This window comes from Typopeltis vanoorti, chromosome 17, assembly GCF_054136105.1.
Source record: "Typopeltis vanoorti isolate ZY-2024b chromosome 17, IOZ_Tvanoo_1.0, whole genome shotgun sequence".
In the NCBI taxonomy this organism is placed as follows: Eukaryota; Metazoa; Arthropoda; class Arachnida; order Uropygi; family Thelyphonidae; genus Typopeltis; species Typopeltis vanoorti.
This window is the reverse complement of record NC_143565.1, coordinates 36,218,589-36,240,539: the sequence shown is the minus strand read 5'-3', so window position 1 is coordinate 36,240,539 and position 21,951 is coordinate 36,218,589. Positions and strand designations below refer to the sequence as shown.

The window sequence follows — 21,951 nt, the reverse complement described above, 5'->3', positions numbered from 1 at the left end:
GATGTACATTATCCCCTCTGTTATTCATTATCTATATGGATCACATTATGAAGGAAAGTGGTATTAAACATGATATCAGAATTGAAGATGTTAATGTCAGCTGTTTGCTTTATGCAGATGATGTTATACTTCTAAATAAATCCGCTATAAGTTTGCAAGATTTCCTGACTAAATTGAATAATTGTTGTAATAGATCTAGTATGAAGGTCAGCATTAAAAAGACAAAGACAATGAAAATAGGTAGAATTGTTGAAAATGTCAACTGTGTTGTGAATGGAGAACCTGTGGAACAAGTAAAACATTTCAACTACTTAGGCACGATTTTTAGTGAAGATGGTAAATTAAATATGGAAATAGATAACAAAAATCAACAAAGCTGGTATGGTAGGCAGCCAACTGAATAAATTCATATGGAATAAGAGAGAAATTGGTTGGAAAACTAAATTGGCTGTATACAAGACAGTGTTCAAACCAGTTTTAACTTATGGATCTGAGAGCTGGGTCAGAAGTAAAACACTTACCCAAAGACTGGAGACCACAGATATGAGAGTCCTGAGAAAGATTAGAGGCATGAACAGATGGCATCAATGGCAATATCATATTAAAAATGAGAATATTAGTAAAGAACTTGTCATTGTCAGCATCCAGGAATGTGTAAGAGAACTAATCTCAAGTGGTATGGTCACTTAAACAGAATGGGCGAGGAAAGATTAGCACAACAAGTGTTCTCTGCCAGGTTGGCAGGAAAACGACCCAGAGGAAGTGAAGACCAAGATATAGGTGAATTGATATGGTACAAAGTGCCTTAGACGATACAAATATAAAATCTGATAATGTTAGAGTCTTGACTAGTAACAGACTGATTTGGAGGAAAATTGTATATAGGAAGTTAGTAATGATGTAAATTTTTCATGTAGTACTATCATATCCTGTACACCACTTGACGGTACATGTCAGGAATTTGATGATGATATATATATATATATATATATAGAGAGAGAGAGAGAGAGAGAGAGAATGGTATGGAGTTATCTGTGGCATATATAAATCACAACTGCTGGATTTTAGTTTTAAAGAAGACAACCTTAAATAAACTATGACATGTTGGTCACTTTTCCCTCTTGTGACTACTTTTTTTTTCACGAAACTGGCATTATATTCTGTTCCCCAAAACTGTAACTGTTAACAAACTTTAATGGTTTATTAACAACACAGAAGTAAAAACAATATTTTCATCCAATTCACTGAAAAGAGACAATAAAGGTAGAAATTTCATGGTTAAGTCATCTCATCAGATAACAACACTGCGAGTGTTGTTATCTGATGAGATAACAACACTCTCAGTGTTGTTATCTCAACATCTCATTCACTGTTTTAGAAAATACTAATTTCTAGGAATAACAGAGTTATTTTACCCCTTTAAATGCATTCATAACACCAAAATCGGATTACTGTGCAAAGATATGGTAATCTAAGTTCTAGAAGATGGGGAAAATAACTGAAAACTTTCAATGGCAAGTAACCAAGATAACACAGTTGTAAATTCCATAAATTTTTAAAATGAATGTTGATCACAGTGTAACTCTAAAAGAAAGGTCAATTAAGAACCTTAATAGGTATTAACATGATAGTAAAATACTGAATATTTTAATCAAATATTTCACCCGAATTAAAACTTAGGCATTCTTAGGACATAGATAACATAAAGTAAAGTAATTTGAACAAGAACAAAGAATATCAAGCAAGCATTCAAATATTTTGATCCAACTCTAGGCACATCAAAGGTGGTTGGTTTTATTTGCTGATTTAAACACAGAATTACTCTCCCAGATTTTTGAAAGTTTTTTACATCTATACTTGTTTAGGTCAGGAGTGTTCCTCAAAGCACAGACAGTTCCCCAGAATAGCCACTTCTGATTTGTAGTTTATTTTATTTTTTTAAGGTAACAGCTTTTCTCCACCTAACTGTATGTACGATGTCAAGAATGTGATCTGGTAATTCATTTGTCCATAGTATGTTCTGGCAAATCTGTTTTGCTAGGAATTTGCCAGACCATCCATAATATAGGAGTTTACACTGGCAATGTATTCTATATACTCCAGGAACTGATAATAGGTGAACTTCTTTGCAGAAGAAATAAAGGAAGCTAGCTTTAATATTGGTTTATAGGAAGTTTGTAAGTAATACGTATGGAGTGTTTTTTAAGTTTTCCAGATACCCCTTTAATATAAGAAACTACTACCATTTTGGAGCGATCACATAGCTCTCTATTAGTTTGTCTTCCATTCAGTGCAGGGTTTAACAACCTGTTTATTTTTTTAGGATTATAACTATCATTGGTAATGCTATTAAGCATGTATCCTAATTCTTTTTGGAGTAAAATGTCATTTGGACAATTAGCATAGCAAAATATTTGAATGCTTACTTGATATTTTATATCAAGTAACCATTCAAACCTTGATATTTTATTCTAATTATTTTGTTTACCATATTATCTTCATCCCTGAAATGCTTCAGTTACTGTTGGATGAAATAGTGAATTAAAATATTCAATTTTTTACTTCTCTGTTGTTAATAAAGTATTAACATTCTTTATTAATTTGTATATCCAAATGCACATCTAAATAAGTGCACCACAGACATTACACCACAACACTACATTACAAAGAAATTTCTCTTCTTCATTTATATCAGGCATGTCAAACATGCGGGCTGCATGAGGCCCCAACAAGTAACATGCGGCCCACCAAACTTTGTAACCAATATGGTTATTTAACTTTTGACAACACCGAATTAAATAAACATATTTAAAAAATTAACATTTCCATTTAAGATTATTTTATATGCCAAACTACTCTGCAATTTCTAAAACGAAATAATGATCTATTTGTCATTTCAAAAAATCTTGTTACACTACTGCATAAATATCAAATTTAACCAACAAGTCTACGTACGAGACTACATCTGCTGACCACAGCAATCAGGGCTAGCCGTTAGCAATTTTCAAGTCGTAAGAAAGTGTAGTGTTTTCTTTATAATTAATAAAGAATTTATAAAAACAATGTCGAATCCTTCAACCAGTATGAGTAAAAAACAATTAATTGAAGAAGAACATCGTAGTTTTCAAGAAAAATGGGAGTTACAATATTTCAAAGAATTCAAAGAAAAAAAAAATTATGCCTGATATGTAGAAACTCTATTGCAGGTTGCAAACAATATAATATTAAAAAACATTACAATACAAATCATAAAGAAAACTATGACAAATATGTTGCGAAACTTCGTGAAGATAAATTGCCAGAATTAAAGTTGATACTTCAAAATCAACAAAGTGTATTTACCAAACCTACTGAAGATAATAGAGCTACGGTAAAAATCAGTTATTTGTTATCGCATTTAATTACAAGCAAGTTGAAACCATTCACTGAAGGGGAATTTATTCGCGAATGTATTATTAAAGCAGTTGAAGTGTTGTGTCCTGATCAATTAAAGAAATTTAAAAATATAAGCTTATCTCGAAATACCATTGCTAGCAGAATTAATGATATAGCCAGGAACTTAAGGAATAAATCAATAATCTAAAATCAATAATTCCAAGATTTCAGACTTATTCCCTTGTAATTGATGAAAGTAGAGATGTATGGGATATCACTCAGCTGGCTGTTTTTATTCGTGGATGTGATATTCACTTACTTTTTAGTTCATAGAAATGATTCTTATGCAAGATACAACCACTGGAGTTGATATTTTTGATGCCCTTATGGAAGTTTTTACTGAATACAATTTACCGTTAAAAAGCTAGCTTGTCTTGCAACTGATGGTGCTCCTGCCATGACTGGTGTTGTTAAAAATTTAAAAGAAAATGCAAAGAACAAGGTAATAATAATTTTCAACATTTTCATTGCATTATTCATCAGCAAACACTATGCTCCAAAGTTTTAAATATTGGTTGTCCTAAAAAATGTCAGTAAAATTGTAAATTATATTCGTGTACATGGGCTTAATCATCACCAGTTTAGTAAGTTTCTAGAAGATACAGAAAGTGAATATAGCGATCTACCTTATTATACAGAAATTAGACGGCTTTCCAGTCATAAAGTTTAAAAGTGATTCTTTGAATTGCTGGACGAAATTACCATTTTTTTTTAGAATCGAAAAGTTATGAATGTGAAATATTAAAAAATGATCAATGGATAAAGGACCTGGCTTTCTAGTTGATATTATAAGTCACCTTAGGCAACTTAATCTTAAGCTACAAGGCAGACATCCAGTAGTTATGTTATTTGACAATATTAACATTTGCAAACAGAAATTATTACTTTAGCAAAAACAAATTCAAAATGAAAATTTATCCCATTTTGAATGTTGTCAATCATTAAAAAAAAATCACTGAAATTGAAATTTTCAGAATATACCAATCAAATTAAGTTATTATAAAATGAATTTGAAAGAAGATTTTTAGATTTTAAGAAATATGAAAATCAGTTTCACCTATTTACTTCTCCTCTATCGAGTGATGTTGAAACTGTTGATGACAATTTACAATTGGAATTAATCGAAATTCAGTGTGATTCCATATTGAAACAAAAATATATGGATATTGGAATTCCAAAGTTCTATTTATTTATTATTCGATCGATACCCCCAATGTGTTATATGCAGTTAGGCGTATTTTATCTATGTTCGGTAGCACATATTTATGCAAACAACTATTTTCAACTTTAAAGAATAATAAAACTGCGGAAAGATCAAGATCAGCATGTGCAAGCAAAATTGAAAATAACTACAGTTCAACAAATTCAACCAAATTTTGAAGATTTCGTTAAAAAAATGTTGTCAAGTTTCTTCAAAAATATGATATGTATAATTTTATTTAAATATGTAAACTTTATTTTTTATATGTATTTTTGTAACATGGTTGTATGTTAATATTAGAAAAATCTGTTTCCTCTTTATTTCGAGATTGTTTTTTTCTGTTGCAGCCCGCGGCTTGATGTATAATTCTTAATTTGGCCCTTGGAGGTAAATGAGTTTGACATGCCTGATTTATATGAACCACATTATTATAAAACAACTGGTTTCAGATTAAGGCTGTTTTCATTTGGATGATACAAACAAAAGCAGAACATATGATTTTGGATAACAGACCATACCTGCTAGTTTCATGAAAACAGCAGTCACATAAAGAAGAGGACTATACAGCATGCCCTGCTGCATGGTCACTTGTGGTAAAACCTGAGAGTTTCATTATCACATGTTGCTACGAAATTTTAATGACATTCAATGAATTTTCATTTTAATCAGCAATAACATTTCACATGGCATCCTGGATAAGCATAAAAAGACATACTCCTAGTTGACATGCTTAGGTGTTGGATGTTATTCATAACTTATTTTAATTTTAAAGGTATTAAAATGTCAAACAAAACTAAATTATAAAATTTGGACTTTAGATCTTTTGTCCATTATACTCAATATCTCATGTAAACTGCAACATGTTTTGCTCTGAAAATAGTAGTTTGAAATATGGAAAAATATTATCCAGATAACAAACATTCTTTTATAATTTAAGATAGTAAATATAGTGAGTCTGATTTTGAACTGAGAAGGATGGCCATAACAGTGAATGAGTCGATGCATAGCTTATGAAGGAGGAATAATGTGGAGTCTGTGGATGTGTAGAGTGAATTCAACAGACAAAAGGACTTATACAAGAAGGAGGGTGCATCTGAATGGATTTGGTGTTCAGAGTCTGGAAAAAGTAATGTGAATGAAATGAAAGTGGAAACTAGAGCTTTTTTGGGGGGGGGGGGGTTGAGTGGGTACACATATATATCAGTGAGGCAGTTCAGTGTAAGAATGTAAACAAAAAAAATGCCAAAGTTAGTACCACTGGTAAGAAACCAGAATGGCATAGTTAGTATAAAGTGTCAGGATAACAGTGGGCCTAAGGGACTTTTGCACTTTATGTATATTAATGCCAGGAGCATTCTGAACAAGGAGGAGGAGTTTTTGGCATTGGTTAGTTAATCCTGGCCAAAGGTTATTGGCATTAGTGAGACATGGCTGACAGAAGATGATATAGTTAGTGGGACAGAATGTGAAGGGTATAGAGTGTTCAGAGAGGACAGAGAGAAAAGAATGGAGGGAGGAGGAGGAGGAGTATTACTTATGATAGCCGATGAACTGCAACCAAAAAGAGTAGAAGTTCAACTCTAGGCCAGTGAAAATAGCACATTTGAGGCAATCTGGTGTGAGACAGTGGCCAGCAGAACAAAATATACAGTTGGAGGCCTCTATAGACCAGGGTATGGAAAAGATGATGGGAATAGTATGCATTGGCAAATATGCTCAATGAGAGAAAGGCAGGTAATTTTTATGGGAATTTTAACAATGGGAACATATATTGGAAGGAGGAAAGGATGCATAGAAGGAAAGAAATGGAATTTATGCAGTCTAAGGAATAATTACCTGGAGCAGCATGTGATGAAATAAACTAGGAGTTTGAGAGTGCAAAATCTAGTAATGGCACCAGAGAATTTGTCTATAACCAATGCAACAACATTGCCACCAATTAGTGAGAGTGATCATATGGCCTTGACCTGGGAGGTGACAACATGTGCAGAATTTTCAATTGCGAGGGGATATATGTAGAATTACAGGAACAGTAAATATGACAAACTTAGGAGAGTACCTGAAGCAATGCCATGGTATGAGAACCTGCAAGAGCTGGATGTTGACAGAGCATGGAAGGAGGTAATAAAGGAGTGTTTGAGGGAAGTAATAGCAGACTGCATACTTCAGGAGGATAAATCAGGTGGGAGTTAAACGGATGAATAGCATCATTAACCAGGAGCTACAAAAAAAGAAAAATTTGAGGAGGGAATTCAAGGAGAAAGGTGACCAGCAGGTACATCAGTATAAAGCACAGGCCAGAAGGGTAGCCAGTGTAGTAAGAAAGACAAAAACAGAGTATGAAAGGAAATAAGCAGTGCAGGCCAAAGATAATCTCAAAGAGTTCCTTCAGTATGTTGCAAGTAAAAGAAATAATGTTTATGGCAGAATGATTTTAATGAATTCCAATGGCAGGGAGGTAAATGAATCAGGTGATATAGTAGAATTACTAAGTGGACACTTTGCAAGAGTATATCATCCAGGTGGAGATATTGCAGTAAACGAGAGAGGCAAAGGCTTATATGAAAACTGAGGTAAATGGATTGAACATGAACATAGGGAGAATGTGAGGATGAACATCAGGGGATTATTGAGAAGAGTGAAAGATAGCAGCCTGGTAGGAAAAGTTGTCAGTATGTAGCTAGGGTATAATAATGACAATGACAAGTTGAGACAGTGAGCAAGAATCATTAATGGTATGTTGGCTGAGCTGTGTGAGGAGAAAGGCATGGAGTTCTTAATGTGTTATGCATTAGAAGGAAGGATGAAAAGTGATGGACTGCATTTAAGTGGATTTGATGTAAGTCAACTGCAGAGACTGTTGCCAGAAGAAAGTTAATGAGTCACGTGACAAGAGATCAGAAAAAAAAAAAAAAGAGGTGACATGAAAGATCAAGAGAGGGGAACAGGTGAGCATGAAGTGCTTGTGAATGGCAAGAGTAGTAGTAGTAGTAGAGTGAGAGATGAAGATGAGCGAACAGAGAAATGCAGCATAAAGAGAATGGATGTTGGCGGCAGCAGTGAATGTGTGTATGGGGACAGTCACCATAGGAACAGGATGGCCTGTGATGTAAGGACAGTAGTTGAGCCTGAGAAGATATAAGGGATAAGTGGTTAGTGATAAAGATGTTGGTGTTGGTCTGGGGAAGATGTAGAGATATCACATCTGAGAGGTGTAATGGGTAAGACTGGTTATAGACCTAAAAGTCAATTGCTGTGTTTATTTGCAAATTCCAGGATGATCAGAAATAAGGGATATGAAACTGTTTTACTGATTGGATTTATTCACCTAAAAATTGATGGAATAAGTGACACATGGTTGGATGAAGACAACATCCTAATGGTAATAAAAATTAAGGAGTATGATGTTCTTCATGGGCATAGAAAGTACAAGAATGGGAGGGGAGGGTTGCTGTTGATGACAGCAGGGAATTATGTTCAAACAAGACAGAGATGCAAGGAAGAAATAATGGCGGTGCTTTTGAGACAGTATGGAGTGAGATGGGGGAAATCAACAGAATGAGCTATTTAGTTAGATGTTTCTATAGGCCATGGAGCTGTGTGAGGAATGTAGAGGATGTGAAGAAGAAATGTACAGGCAATTTGGATTAGTGAGCAAAGGAAGAGTGATTATTACGAGTCATTTTATTTATGGTAATATAGACTGGAATGAAAAGATAGCGTCCGCGCGGATAGCCTAGTGGCTATGTGCTTCGCAACCATATGCCTGGGGAAGGAGTGTCCTAGGTTCGATTCCTGTCGGTGACGTGAGGAGCTGAAGGATCTTCCTCAGCCATAGCCAAGTTAGCCAGTCTTGGGCGTGGACAGTAGGGTTTTTTCCCCAGTTTATTCTGGAGTTTCTCATCCCGTAAAGCAGGCAAACTGGCCTTGAGAACTCAATACTACAGGCATAGGATACACCGGGGCATAAGGCTGACCACCTTATCCTGTAAACAGAGTGAGGTCCGATGAATGATCAATGGACCCTCGACACCACAAGGTAAAAGAGGGTATAAGGAAGATGAGAAGATGAGAGATGAAAAGATAGCATCTGGGAATAAGGAAATGATTTTCTTAAGAGGTAACTTTTCGTAAGGAGTACATAATTAAGACCACACGAGGATCAAGTCTTAGATCTAATTATTTCATGGATGTGACTAGGAATGTAGTGTCACAGCTCCCTCCGGACGATGAGAGTGAGCATGAGGTGATTAAGTGGTGGTAGCCAGCCACATGAAGAGTCCTGTGAGGAAAGGATATCTGTGAACTACAAGATCAGTGATTATTAAAAGTTTATGAAACAGGCTTAGAGCTTTAGTATGTCATGGTATGAAGAGTTAAGTGAAAAAAAGGGTGAATGCTTTTTTTTGGGGCACTGATCAAAAGCTATTTAACAGAATCAATTAATGTATTCCAAAGTTCAAAAGGCTAAGTACTGTATGACAGGTGTCAAATGGATGAATGAAGGGGTAAAGCATGAGATATATTAATGAAGATGGCAATAAGGAGGCACCGCACAATATATAATGGTAATAATAGGTTGTATGAAGAGTATAACAAACAGGCCAGAAAGGTGACTCAGTTTGGTGAAGACAGCAAAAGTGCACTATGAGCAGAAATTAGCAAATCAGGCCATGAAAAACCTAGAGTTCTTTCAATAAGTGTTAAGTAAAGGAAGAATGATTACAGTAAGATGATATACTGGATGAAAATGGTAGATTGATAGCTGCTGTATAGGACATAACTGAAGTCTTCAGTGAGAAATTCATTATGGACTGTTGGAGTAAGCTAGAGATATATATGAGGAATTAACCTCATCAATAAGGAAACAGTATTAAATAATATATCATCATGGGTCTTAAGGGAATGTTGGAGGGAGTTAACAGCGTTTTGTTTCCCAACTCTTGGGAAACAAAAAGCTGTTTTCCCAAAGCTCTTGTTTCCCAACTCTTGGGAAACAAGAGCTTTGGGAAACAGCTCTTGTTTCCCAAGAGTTGGGAAACAGCATAAATCCTAAAGGACTGTAAAGAGGGTAAACTTGTGATAAGGTTAAGGATACAAATTATAGATCAATCCATGTATCTGGTTAGGTTGGTGAGAGCTAGGATACAGTAGTGTTTTTCTGTGATAGTCAGCATGGCTTTGTTAAAGGGAGATTATGTTTTGCCAATTTATTTATGTACTACAACAAGCTAGTAAATACATCGCTGGACAAGGGAGATGCATATAGACAGTATGCTTACATTTTGAATGGCTTTTTACTGCCAACTAACTTTAATTCACAGATCTTAAACCAAGAGTTAGAAATAAATCAGTTGATCTCTCTTGTTCTCTGAAGTCTAAAGAAGTGAGAGTTCTGAGAAAAATTAGAGTGAATGGAAGGCACCAAAGACAAAGATATTATGAAGAAACCTGATGTTGTTAGCATTTAGGAATGTGTGAGCAGAACTAATCTCAGATGGTACTGTCACTTAAACATAATAAGAAAGGAAAGGTTAGCAAAAAAAAAAAAAAAGACCCAAAGGAAAAGTAACATCTAGACGAATTGATGCAGTTAGCAGTTAGATGCTTTAGAAGGTTCAAAATATAAGCTCGGATAATATCTGAGTCCTCATAAATAACATGCTAATTTGGAGGAATTTTGATGATGGGAAGTTTTAGTAATAATGCATACTTTTCAAGTATTACTATTATAGTATCCTGTACACACCCCTTGAAGTACCTTACAAATTTGACGATAATGACAATGAGCAGGTTAGAAATTAAGGAATTACAGAAGCTGGTCTAATATAAAATCAGGTAAAAGACAAGCATGCATGCTATCTCCACTGTTCTTCATCATCTATATAGATCACATTATGAAGGAAAGTATTATCCCATGATATCAAAAACTGATATGTATTCATCTCAACTCTTTACTTTATTCAGGTGATATTTCCTATTAAATATAAATCTTTCTGATTAATTAACATGACTACTGTAACAAATTCGACTTGAAAATGAGCAATAAACATATATCATACAGGTATATTCATGAAGTCAGAAGACTCAAAGCATGAGATCTATTATTCACACAATACTTATCATATCCCTCCTTAAACTCATTCACTGACGAAGTACTCACCACCACTTCTGGCAACCCATTCTACTCACACACCACTCTAAAGCTAAAAATTTAGTTCTAAACATCCTTGCAAACTGCACTCTTTATACAATTTCCATGGATGACTCCTTGTTTTCTCTTTTGCTGCCAAGTACTGAAAAAATGTCTCTTCATTTTCAATCCCATAAAACTCTAACAGCTTGTATACTTCTATCACATCTCATTTTTTGCCTATCAGCTAGTTTTTGAAGACCATAGACCATCAATCCATTCTCATTGGAAGCATTCCATAGACGTGCCACAATCTTTGTTACTCACCTCTGGATACTCTTCACTGCTTCTTCTCCCTTCAGAATCCAGGTGTCCATATCTGCTCACAGTAGTCCAGATGTGGCCTTATTAAAGCCTCATAAAGGAGAGCAATAACTTCTTATCCCTGTTTGTTAGTATATCCTTCAACAACCCTGATGTGATGTTTTGGATACATTCACAATATGCCCTCTAAACTTCATGTCTACAATCACCCCCAAGTCCCTGACATTATCAGTTTCCTGCAGTTGGTTACTATCAATATAGTACATGGGTAGGGATCCCAGACATCCCATAAAATGCGGGATCGTCCCATTTTTTGCTAATGCGTATTCTTTCTTCAGAATTCATTCTTCAGAAAAGTATTGCAAGAGTGAGAAAGACTAATTGTTAATTAGAATACTGTCAGGTGAGAAAAGCATTACTGTATTAACAATCTTTTTTGTATTTATAATAGTAAGCAAAAAACCACTTGAAGGCAACTTAAAGTGGCTTAATGAAAATATGCAGCCTAACAATTGGATTTACTATTTGTTTACTTATACTTAGTATAGTGTGTGCATAGTAAACCTTACCACACGCATACTTGAAAAGTTAGAATCATTTTGTAAGACTGGCATATGTGATGGATGCGCATACTAAACTTTCATCCTCAGTTATAAGTGTCCCATATTTTTTTCCAATGTATCTGGGATCCCTATACATGGGATGTAATCTCTTCCCAAAGTGCATCACCTTACACTTGGTCACATTAAACTGGCAGCCATTTACCTTTGCCCACACTACTAGTCTATTTAAGTCTTCCTGAAGGATCTCTTACCTCACCTTCATTTACTATTGCTCTTCTGAATTTAGCATCATGAGCAAACAACTGAATCCTGTACTGTCAAATTGCTATCACTGATGTACAAATTAAAGAAAACAGAAGACCAGATACTGAGCCCTGTGGTACATCATCAGTCGCCTGTCTTCACCTGGACTCAACTCTTCCATAAACCAGTCTTTCATATCTGTCCATCAGGCACCCTCTAATCCAAATCATTAGATTCACACCCACCCCTCATTTGCTCCAATTTATGCAACAGAGCTCTATGTGGAAGCCTGTCAAATGCAACATGACTTTGCTAAAATATGGGCAGTATTAAGTTATTGTAATTAATATTCAGCATACATCGTGATTTCTTCAAAAAACAGTTATGAATAACCAATGTATAAGCCTTTCTACCAAAGTTCAGCTGAGTTGTCAGTGATCCTTTCAAGCATATTCCAAATATCAGGATTCATGTAGCTCAGAATTCATATTTCAAATTCATAACTTGATTTTGGGGCATTGTTAAGTTCTTGTGGGTTATTTGAATTTTCTCTTTAATTTCTCATAGATCCAGAGTGCTTTAGCAAAGAAAATTTTATTTTTTAACTTGATCCAATTAAGGAATATGATTGCTGTCTTGACACCTTTTTTAAAAAATTATTTTTGGTGATTATTTTTGTTCATATTAAACTGAATTCATTACTATAACACGATAGTTGTCTCCATAATTAATTAAGATGAATACAAGGAATTTTTAAACTGCACTTTTTTAATTGAAAGTAAGATACAGTTTCACACTGAGGCAGAAAGGCTTTTTTCCTGTAAAACAGGCAAACCAGCTGAAGAACATAAAAAATTAATCCATAAACCTATATTTAGTGTAGGTGAAGGGGAACAGATTTTCACAGTACATCTTAATGTATTGAGAAAATCTGTTCACAATACATTAAAAAAAGAAAAATATACAAAAGATGGTTTATGATTACAAGCATGCAGTTTGCAAATTGTATGCAAGCGAGAAGCTCCCTACAGTTTGAGGCAATGGAAAGGACATAATGCAGATCAGAATATCAGGCAAGTGGTCAAAAATCTGGCAGTTGTAGTACCATAACCGCATATATGCAGTTTACAGTATGTAGCATGCCATTATTGTACAGAATGATGATGCCATCATGTCAACCCATACATTTGCAATTAGCATGAATTGCAAATGATCCAGCATGATATAATATGGGGGAGGATTATTTATGACACAGATGAGCTATGATTCCTCATGGTAGAGAATGAAGAGGGATATAGCACCAATTACTTTGAGGGTATATGATGCAAGGAAGGGATGGACAGGACATTTAGTGGGATGTTGTTATAGGCAAGGGAATATAGAGAATGATGACTGGGAAATGTTTAACAAACTTAGCAAGTGAAAAGCAGCAAATGGGGAAGATTTCAACTCTGTCCAATATAAACTGGACAGAGGAAACATGGTAATAATGGAACTTAACTTACAATTCTTGAGGGATAATTATTTTAGGCAGCATGTGGTGGAAGGAACATGAAGATCAGGTATAGTATGAAAGGAGAAATTAGAGTATGAGGGAAGACTAGCACAGTTATCTAAGACAGTGAGAGAACAGGCAGTTCTTTCATTTCGTGGCCAGGAGAAATGATTTTAGATAAATGGCCTTGCTGGATGAAGGAACAAGTAGTTGAATGACTGATGCAGATGCATAGTAGAGTTGTTTAAAATGTTCATTTTATCTAATTATTTAATTCTGTCAAAACAGGTTTTATCCCTAGATGGAGCAGAAGTGAATAAAATAAATGTACCTGATATACTAAATACTCTGGATGCAGGAAAGCTGAATAAGATTTTGCCATATTTAGTAAAAGTGGTACGGAAATGCCAAAAGACCACTGACTTAGTCATTCCGTAAGTCTTGAAAATGAAAGAGTGCTAATGGAGTGGCTAGTGCCATTGCATAAGGGTGGTGGTAAAATGGGGCATCAACCTACAGACCAATCAGCTTGTGTTTATTCTGCGGTTAATTAAAATCTTGAAAATATTAGTAATATTAGTAATTCATACAGAAATAGGTATATATGGATGAGATTCTTTATAGAGGCCCTCATATGGTTCTGTCCTTTAACCTTTGGGTTGACAAATATTTTTAGAGTTGTGTAGCATTATCACTTGGGAATCAGTATCAAGGAATAGGACAATAACAATAAGATTTCTGTGGGCTCAGTACTGAGAAACTGTTCATCTTTTATGAAGACGATGCTACTGCCTCAATGTAGTTGGAAGAATAACAGGACACATCCATTTGAATGAAAAAGACTCAAGTTCTTGTCACAACAAGAGGAGCCATTATATGTTTTATTTTTTATCTCTCACATCCTCCAACAACATATAACTACTGCCCAATCTCAATAAAAAAAAATAACTCCAATAACTGCCTATAAAGAATCTAGTAAATTATTAGTACAAGGTAAGATAACAATGTTTATCTGTACTTATCCTTGGACCTTAAACATTAAGTAAACTGAGCTGCTCTGAATTTAACATAACTTGCTAATAAATGACAATCACAGAAAACTGGCTCAAAAATATAGACCCTTTTATAAAACAAAAATTATTTATAGAAATGTATGAATTTATGTATTACATCCATGTAATCCTTTGAACTATTTTTTCAACTTTTGCAATATGTCCTCTCAACTTCAACTCTCTATCCACCATCACCCCAGATTCCTAGCTTCAACAAATGCTGTAATGCAGTACCATCAGTATGACACAAAGTATGAAATCTTTTCATACTAAAGTACATTACCTTACATTTTGCAACATTAAAGTAATCGTTGTTTGTTCACACTGCCAATTTATTTAATCATACTGTAGGATATCATATCGCCTTTATCAATTACTGCCCTCCTCAGATTTGCATCATCAGCAAACAAATGAATATCATTCCCTTAAATTTCCTGCTGGATCTAATATATGCAAATTAAAAACTAATGGCCCTAGTATATAGCGCTGAGGTACTCTGCTAGTCACCCTCATTTTTTTAGATTCCACTCCACCATATACTACTTTCTAGTGTCAGTCTGTCAGCCTCCCCCCTATCCATGCTACCAGATTCATATCATTTCCATTTGCTCCAACTTTTGTAATAGTTTCCCATGCAGTATTTGACAAGATACCTTTTTCCCTTATCCAATTCTGCTGTCATTCTATTATAAAATATGAGTAAATTGCTATGGCAGGACCTACCTCTTACAAAACTATACTGTCCCCATACAGCATCATGTTCCTATCTACTATTCCCGAATTTTACCTTTACTTTTCCAAAACTTTAAATGGTCTGTAATTTGCTATTTCATTCTTGGAGCTGCCTCTATGCAATGCAACTATCTTACTCTCTTTCCAATCCCTACAAATTTTTCCAGGACTGATTTCTGTCAGAGCATTGCCAGTTCTCTTGCACATTCTCATAGTGCACAAGCTGACATACTGTCCAGTACCACTACTGTATTCACATTGATATATGTTGAGTACCTTCAGTTCATCTAACTTAATTCTCAGATCAGCCTATGTCACATAGTAACTGCAAAGTCTTCGTCTGGGTATGCAATCTGATGCTGCCTCTCTTACAGATTTACTAACCACTTCACAGCCACTGACATTCATTCCTTGTAGCATCTTGTGCCACGGCACTGCTCTAAGGGGCCACCTATGTTTGCCATAATCAATGACATTTGTAATTCAACATAAGCCCATTCTTGAGTGAGAATTCCACATGTTAAGCAACCTTCCAGAACAAGACTGTATGGTCACTTTTCCCAATCATAGGTAAAGTTGTGGAGTTATAGATAGATCTTTGGATGCTATTACTAGATCCAACAGTCTCAAACTTTCATACGTAATATGAAAGTTTGAGACTGTTGAGAAAGCTTAACCACTATATTGCGAATATAGTGATTGAGTAAATTACATCATTTAAGCACAAGTTTTAGTAGACATTCTAAAGATGATAGTTTTGAAAATTTATTCATTATACATTCAAATCTTTTTTAAATTACCATATAAGCAATAATGATAAAAATACATAATTTCACCTTCCATCCTTAGTAGGTTTAGAGTATCCTGTACAGCTCTATATTTAGGTTCATTACGAAAAGCATGAGCCCAAATCTGAATCAGTTCGAGAATCCTATTCTTTACATTTTCATTAGTAAGTTTCTGAAAAAAGATTTGATTAAAAGGAAAAAAAAATGAATATATTAGTCTCATCAACAATGTGAGGACAAAACAAATTTAAAGGTTTAAGCATAAGAATAGAAGAGAAAAAATACACACACACACTACTTGGAAAGAAGTCAATGGACTCCTGTATGGGCAAAATGCATTGTGCCATATAACAAGTTTGTGTTTGTATCTGGTATATATTAGGAGAATATGATTCTCCCAAGTCAGTACAACTGTGTCTGGATGAAATGGCAGCAAAAAGGGAACTGATGGAGTTTGAAAGAGACATAAGATGCCATGTTGCAGGCCTATCTGTTCAGCAAATTATTGACAAATTGGGTCATCCCAGGTCAACAATCAGTGATACCATATTGAGATGGAAGCGCAGAAAGAATCAACTGCAAATGATAGTCGTTCACAGTGGATGACCCATCATACTCAACAAATGTAACTGTAGGGTGCTGTGAAGGATAATTTGTAAAAACTAAATTCGTTGGCCAGCATATTGAATGCAGAGTTCCGGGCATCAACTGGAGCATGAATTTGCACAACCGAGGCTCACAACATGCAGTTTCATCTTTAGTAGTGCAAATAGTGTGTACAATAGGATGTGGAAGCATGGAAAGCTGTGTTATGGAATGATGGATCATGCTGCATCTTCTGCTGAGTAGATGAATTCATGTAGCAGATGCCCAGAGAACATCTCTTTCCAGGGTGTGTAATTCCATCTATGAAATTCAGAAGTGGCAGTGTGATGGTATGGTCCTGTTTCTCCTGGTTTGGCCTCAAGCCTCTGTGATGTCCCGAACATTGAACTCCGAAGAAGTATCTGAGCATTCTGAACAATGCAAGGCTTCCTACTTTGTGGCATTTTTTTGGAACTGACCATTGTCTCTTTCAACAAGAGACAATGAACCACATCATAAGGCTGTCTGTCGAGGGATGTCTGCCCCACAATGCCCAGGACCACATCACATGCCTACAGGAAGAATGGTACAAAATTCTCATTAATAGCTATCGTATGCTGGAAAGTATGTCCCATAAGATTGCTGCGGTCATTGTAACAAAAGGAGGTCCTTCATCTAATTAAGGTGGGTGCCATGGTGTTTGTTCCTCACACTGTGGTGTCTGTTGATTTTTTCCAAGCAGTGTGTATATATAATCAGAGTGCCAAAAATACAAATCACTCTTCTTTTTATTTTTTCCCTTTCTCTTTTTGGAAGAGGAAAGTCATTAGTGTTGTGCCTCAAGGATTTGTTTTTTGAAGCTATTACTGTTTAACTTGTATTTTAATGATAACAGGAAAGGTTTGAATGTTATGTAGCTGTTCAGATGGTGTAAAGCTGGGAAGAGTTATGAGGAGTAAAGCAGACATTATGGCTTCACAAAGACTTGAATAGATTATGTGATTGGGCAGGCAGGTAGGTAGGGTTGCCAGTTTAATGATGCAAAAGTGTAGGGTTTTAAAATTTTGGAAACAAAGATGAGATGCTGAGTACATGATTGGTATTGGTGGGGACGTCTGGGAGGAAATAAGCGATCTGGAAGTAATGATAGTAAGGACTTAAAATTTAGAGGAGACACACACAGCTGAAATTGTGAGGTGCAATGGATTCTAGTAATGATGTAGAGGATAGAAGTAAGGAGATTATAGTTCCATTGTATAAAACCTTGATCATGCCATAGATGGATTACTGGATACAATGTTGGTCATCTGATTTTCAGAAGGATAAAGAAACATTGAAAAGGATCCAGAGGCAATTAATTAAAAGTGGTTTCTGGTCTCTAGGATGTTGAGTATGAACGAAGGCTGAGAAAATGCAATTTGAAGAGTCTAGTAGACAGAAAGAGGAGGAGAAAGGGATATGATTGAGGTGGTTATAAGTTGATAAGGGGTTATTGCTAGATTAATGTAGCAGAGGTTTTTCCTAAATGGAGGTAAAATGGTTGAATTGGATTTAAACTGTATTGATGCGAACACAGATTGATAAGAAAATAACTATTTATTAACTTAAAAGCTAATATTTCGCTGGTATTATATCCAGCATCTTCAGAGCACACAAACAAAGTTTGTTACAAATGCGAGATAACCACAATTCGGTGTAACAGTGGGGCTAGTATAAGTAATTGCAGCGTGCAACACAGTCAACACAAGACTACAAAGACTTTAGTCTTTGTAGTCTTGTGTTGCACGCTGCAATTACTTATACTAGCCCCACTGTTACACCGAATTGTGGTTATCTCGCATTTGTAACAAACTTTGTTTGTGTGCTCTGAAGATGCTGGATATAATACCAGCAAAATATTAGCTTTTAAGTTGATAAATAGTTATTTTCTTATCAATCTGTGTTCAGATCAATACCGTTTAAATCCAATTCAACATGTGTGATGAACACATAAGCCTATCCACGGGAGGTAAAATGGGGAAAGAATAAGAGGTCATTCCTAGCAACTGTATAGGGAGGATATGAGTAAGGATGTGAGAAGCAGGTTTTTTTGCATGGAGAATGGTAAGTGACTGGAATGCATTGCCTGAGTGGTGAGTGCAGTGATGACAGCGAATGGTTTGATGAACTGTGTGTGTGTTTGTGACAGAGATCTATCATGTTGAGTCTTTTGACTCTATGGAGTTCTGGTGATAACAATACCTGCAGAAGAATAGTCATTGAAGGATGGTTTTGGGTATCATGAGAAGATAATTCCATAGTGATAATGGTGGCATGATATGGTGAAGTGTGAGAGTGCCAATATTGAAAAGTATTGAGGTAGTACCTCTACCCCTCACAGTGTTTTCTGTGAGGGGTAGAGGTACTACCTCATTACCTTGCATGTCTCCAGGTTACACCATTGGTCTTGAAGATTTGTAACTTCTGTTAAGTAGAAGTTTACATTGCAGTAAACCTGTGACTTGACCATCATGAAGTAAACTACTTACATTATAAGGAAAAAAAAAAAAAGTCTAGCACTATTAATATTCATGAAATTTCTCACTGATTTAAAACCATACCCTTACTTTTCTTACTAACGATAATTAACCCATACTTGTGCTGCACTTTCTATTTGATCAATTTCTTCTATACACTTCTTCTAAACATGTCCAAATCTTCATATAATCTGCAAATACAGATTATACTTCATCTTTCAATAGAATGCTGACAATCTACAGGGGTTGGCAAATGGCAGCCCAAACGTGCATTTTTGGCGGCCCGTAAAAGGTTAACCATACTTACATGGCACATATGCTGAATTATGTAAATAATACATTTTATAAAGGCGTTAGCTGATTTTTTTTCTTTCTTTCTTTTTTTTTTTTTTTACATTTTATAATATGAATAATAAATTAAAAATAATTTTATACCAATATATCTTCGTGATATCGCTGTGCAAATTGGCACGAGTCAACTGTGTGAGTCATCGTGTGTGGGGATAACCAGGCGACTTCATCCGGCGAAAACCAAGATTTTGGCACACGTTTTCAGTCGCGTTCACTGGTCCGTATTTTAATATAATTCAATAACATCAACTATTATTTTCAGAGGATATATATTTCTTAAAATAATTTCAAAAATGGATTCAAGAAAACATAAAATTGCAGATGAAGGAAGAAGGTTTAATGATGAATGGAACAGCAAGCATTTCTTTATTGAAAATGAGGATAATCCCCTTTGTCTTATTTGTCATAAAACTGTTGTAAAATCTTTATCTCTTTGGTTGTTTGCAAAATGTATGTCTGGATATGTTTGTATTTATTGTTCTTAATTTAAATACTTTAATTAATTTCTCTTACTTTGCCTTACTTTATTTGTCAGTTTTACTCTATATTTTATTCAAGCTCAATATTCTCTCAGGGCCGTTATTCACTCTTAAGAACGATGCTTGTGGATATAAGACAAAGGAATTGCTAATGGTCAACACCAATTCCTTTGTTTCAATACTGGATCTGATTCCTTTTTCGGATTCAGGGAAAATTTCTATTATCCTGCGCCACCCTGAATCCTAGATTAACAAAGAGTGCAAAATCAAGGAACCAGAACATACTATCTTATTTCACTATAACTTATTTATGCAGTCGTACCCTCCCTATTAACTTATCTCCCACTGTGGTCCGAATTTAATGAGAAAGTACAATAGAGAAAAAAAATCAGGAAAGTCATCAGTTAAACTTAAAGAAGAAAACATTTAATTTTAATTGAGACATCTTACACTTTATGAACATACACTGATATGTTAATCCACGAATTCTAAAGGATGAGCAGAGTTATTCAAACTCTCTACTTTTATCATAGCATGCAAAACAAAGGAAAATCAATTCTAATAACCACATTCTATTTTAAGATCAATCATGCTCTTCTCTACACTTCAATACTAAAGGATTGTTACTTATTGAATCACTAAGTTAGCTCCACGTGCTTCCGCACTAATTCCTTCACTAAAATCTCATAATTACTCTACTTTAAAAGAAAACAATCTCTAAAGTCCTTCCTATAGTTACAGAATTTCTTCTTAAACACAGTTACTTATTAATACTATACTGTACATTACCAACTGCTGGGGAACTATTTGGCCATCACACACATCACAACTGGACATTTGTTCTTGACTCCTGATTCATTCTACCTTATCTGTAATATTCTTCAGAGGGTCCGGGCTGGACTTATCTCCGCCGCCAAAAGTAAGTGCTTGTCGTTCTCTGGTCAACTGGCTCAACATGGTGTAGTTATCTCCGGGGAAGTCGGAGGCTTCCTTCCGCTGGGTTGATTGCTGACCGGCAAACTTTCATGGATATCACGGCATGTTCCTTCAAGTCTTTGTCTCGATGGCGTCGTCGAAAACGGGGGATGAGAAGGTGCCACAAGGAGGTTCCAAAAACACAAGAGCAAGAGAGCTGGCCAGGCACTACTATGCTTTTTAAATCACACACCATTGTTCCTTTCTATGTCATTGCTTTTCTCCTCCCCTTTTTCCGTGCCAACCTATATAAACTCCTCCCAGTACTTATCGCCACACACAGAAATCTTAGCATGCTCTTCGGTGTATATGTGTGTGTGTGTGGGGGGGGGGAACTGCATGCTTATCTAAAAGGTTGCACGCGTACTTGTAGCACGTGTTTAGATTCTAGCCATTTTTACTTAATCAGATTATCATTTCTCCCAGCAATTTATAAGTATTTACACAAAAGTAGCAAAGTTTAAACATTAAACAATTTACAATATTTAGATCATAACATGAAGTAATGAAAATATCCTCTATTTAGTAATTTTTTTTATAAGTTACAAGAAATTAGTACATCTGATATATCAATATATGTGTCAAATGCAAACCCATGTTAAGTCTGTAGGAAACGTGAATTAATTTAATTTTAGTTTCATTCAGAACTTAACACTGTTGCTGTTATAAAAGAATATATCAGACATCATTACAAGAATATCATACTTTATGTTGTAATCTCAAACTTTAAATATTTCTGTGTTTTTTTAAGATTGATATAATAAAATTGATAACTTAAAAAGTTTTTTTTTCACTCACAATTTTCTCTTAATTAAACGTTTGCGGTCCAATTATTAAAAATAAAATTTGAATGTGGCCTGCGAGTCTGTAAAGGTTGCTGACCCCTGATCTAGGGCAGTGTTTATAACCATCTCCAGCAATAATAAGACATTCTGAGTTGCTATATATAAAGAATAAGCAACTGTAAATTACCAAATCTCATCTTCACACAGCTGTTATATTTAATAAGTATTCTTTATCATAACTATTTCTTCTTTTCCTATTCTACACTTGCGAGACTTTTTCCTCGCTGAATCCAA

At 35.1% G+C, this 21,951-nt stretch overlaps 1 protein-coding gene across 5 annotated transcripts in view; it reads right to left on the bottom strand.

The window, feature by feature from the left end:
• The window catches only part of LOC150097294 (hepatocyte growth factor-regulated tyrosine kinase substrate-like), a 274,352-nt gene that overhangs the window by 198,164 nt on the left and 54,237 nt on the right, over window positions 1-21,951 (bottom strand). For all 5 annotated transcript variants that reach the window (XM_090407192.1, XM_090407195.1, XM_090407196.1 and 2 more), the window contains one exon: window positions 16,015-16,138. In XM_090407192.1, coding sequence (XP_090263318.1) covers window positions 16,015-16,138 — 124 coding nt within the window. The remainder of the gene's footprint in view (window positions 1-16,014; window positions 16,139-21,951) is intronic.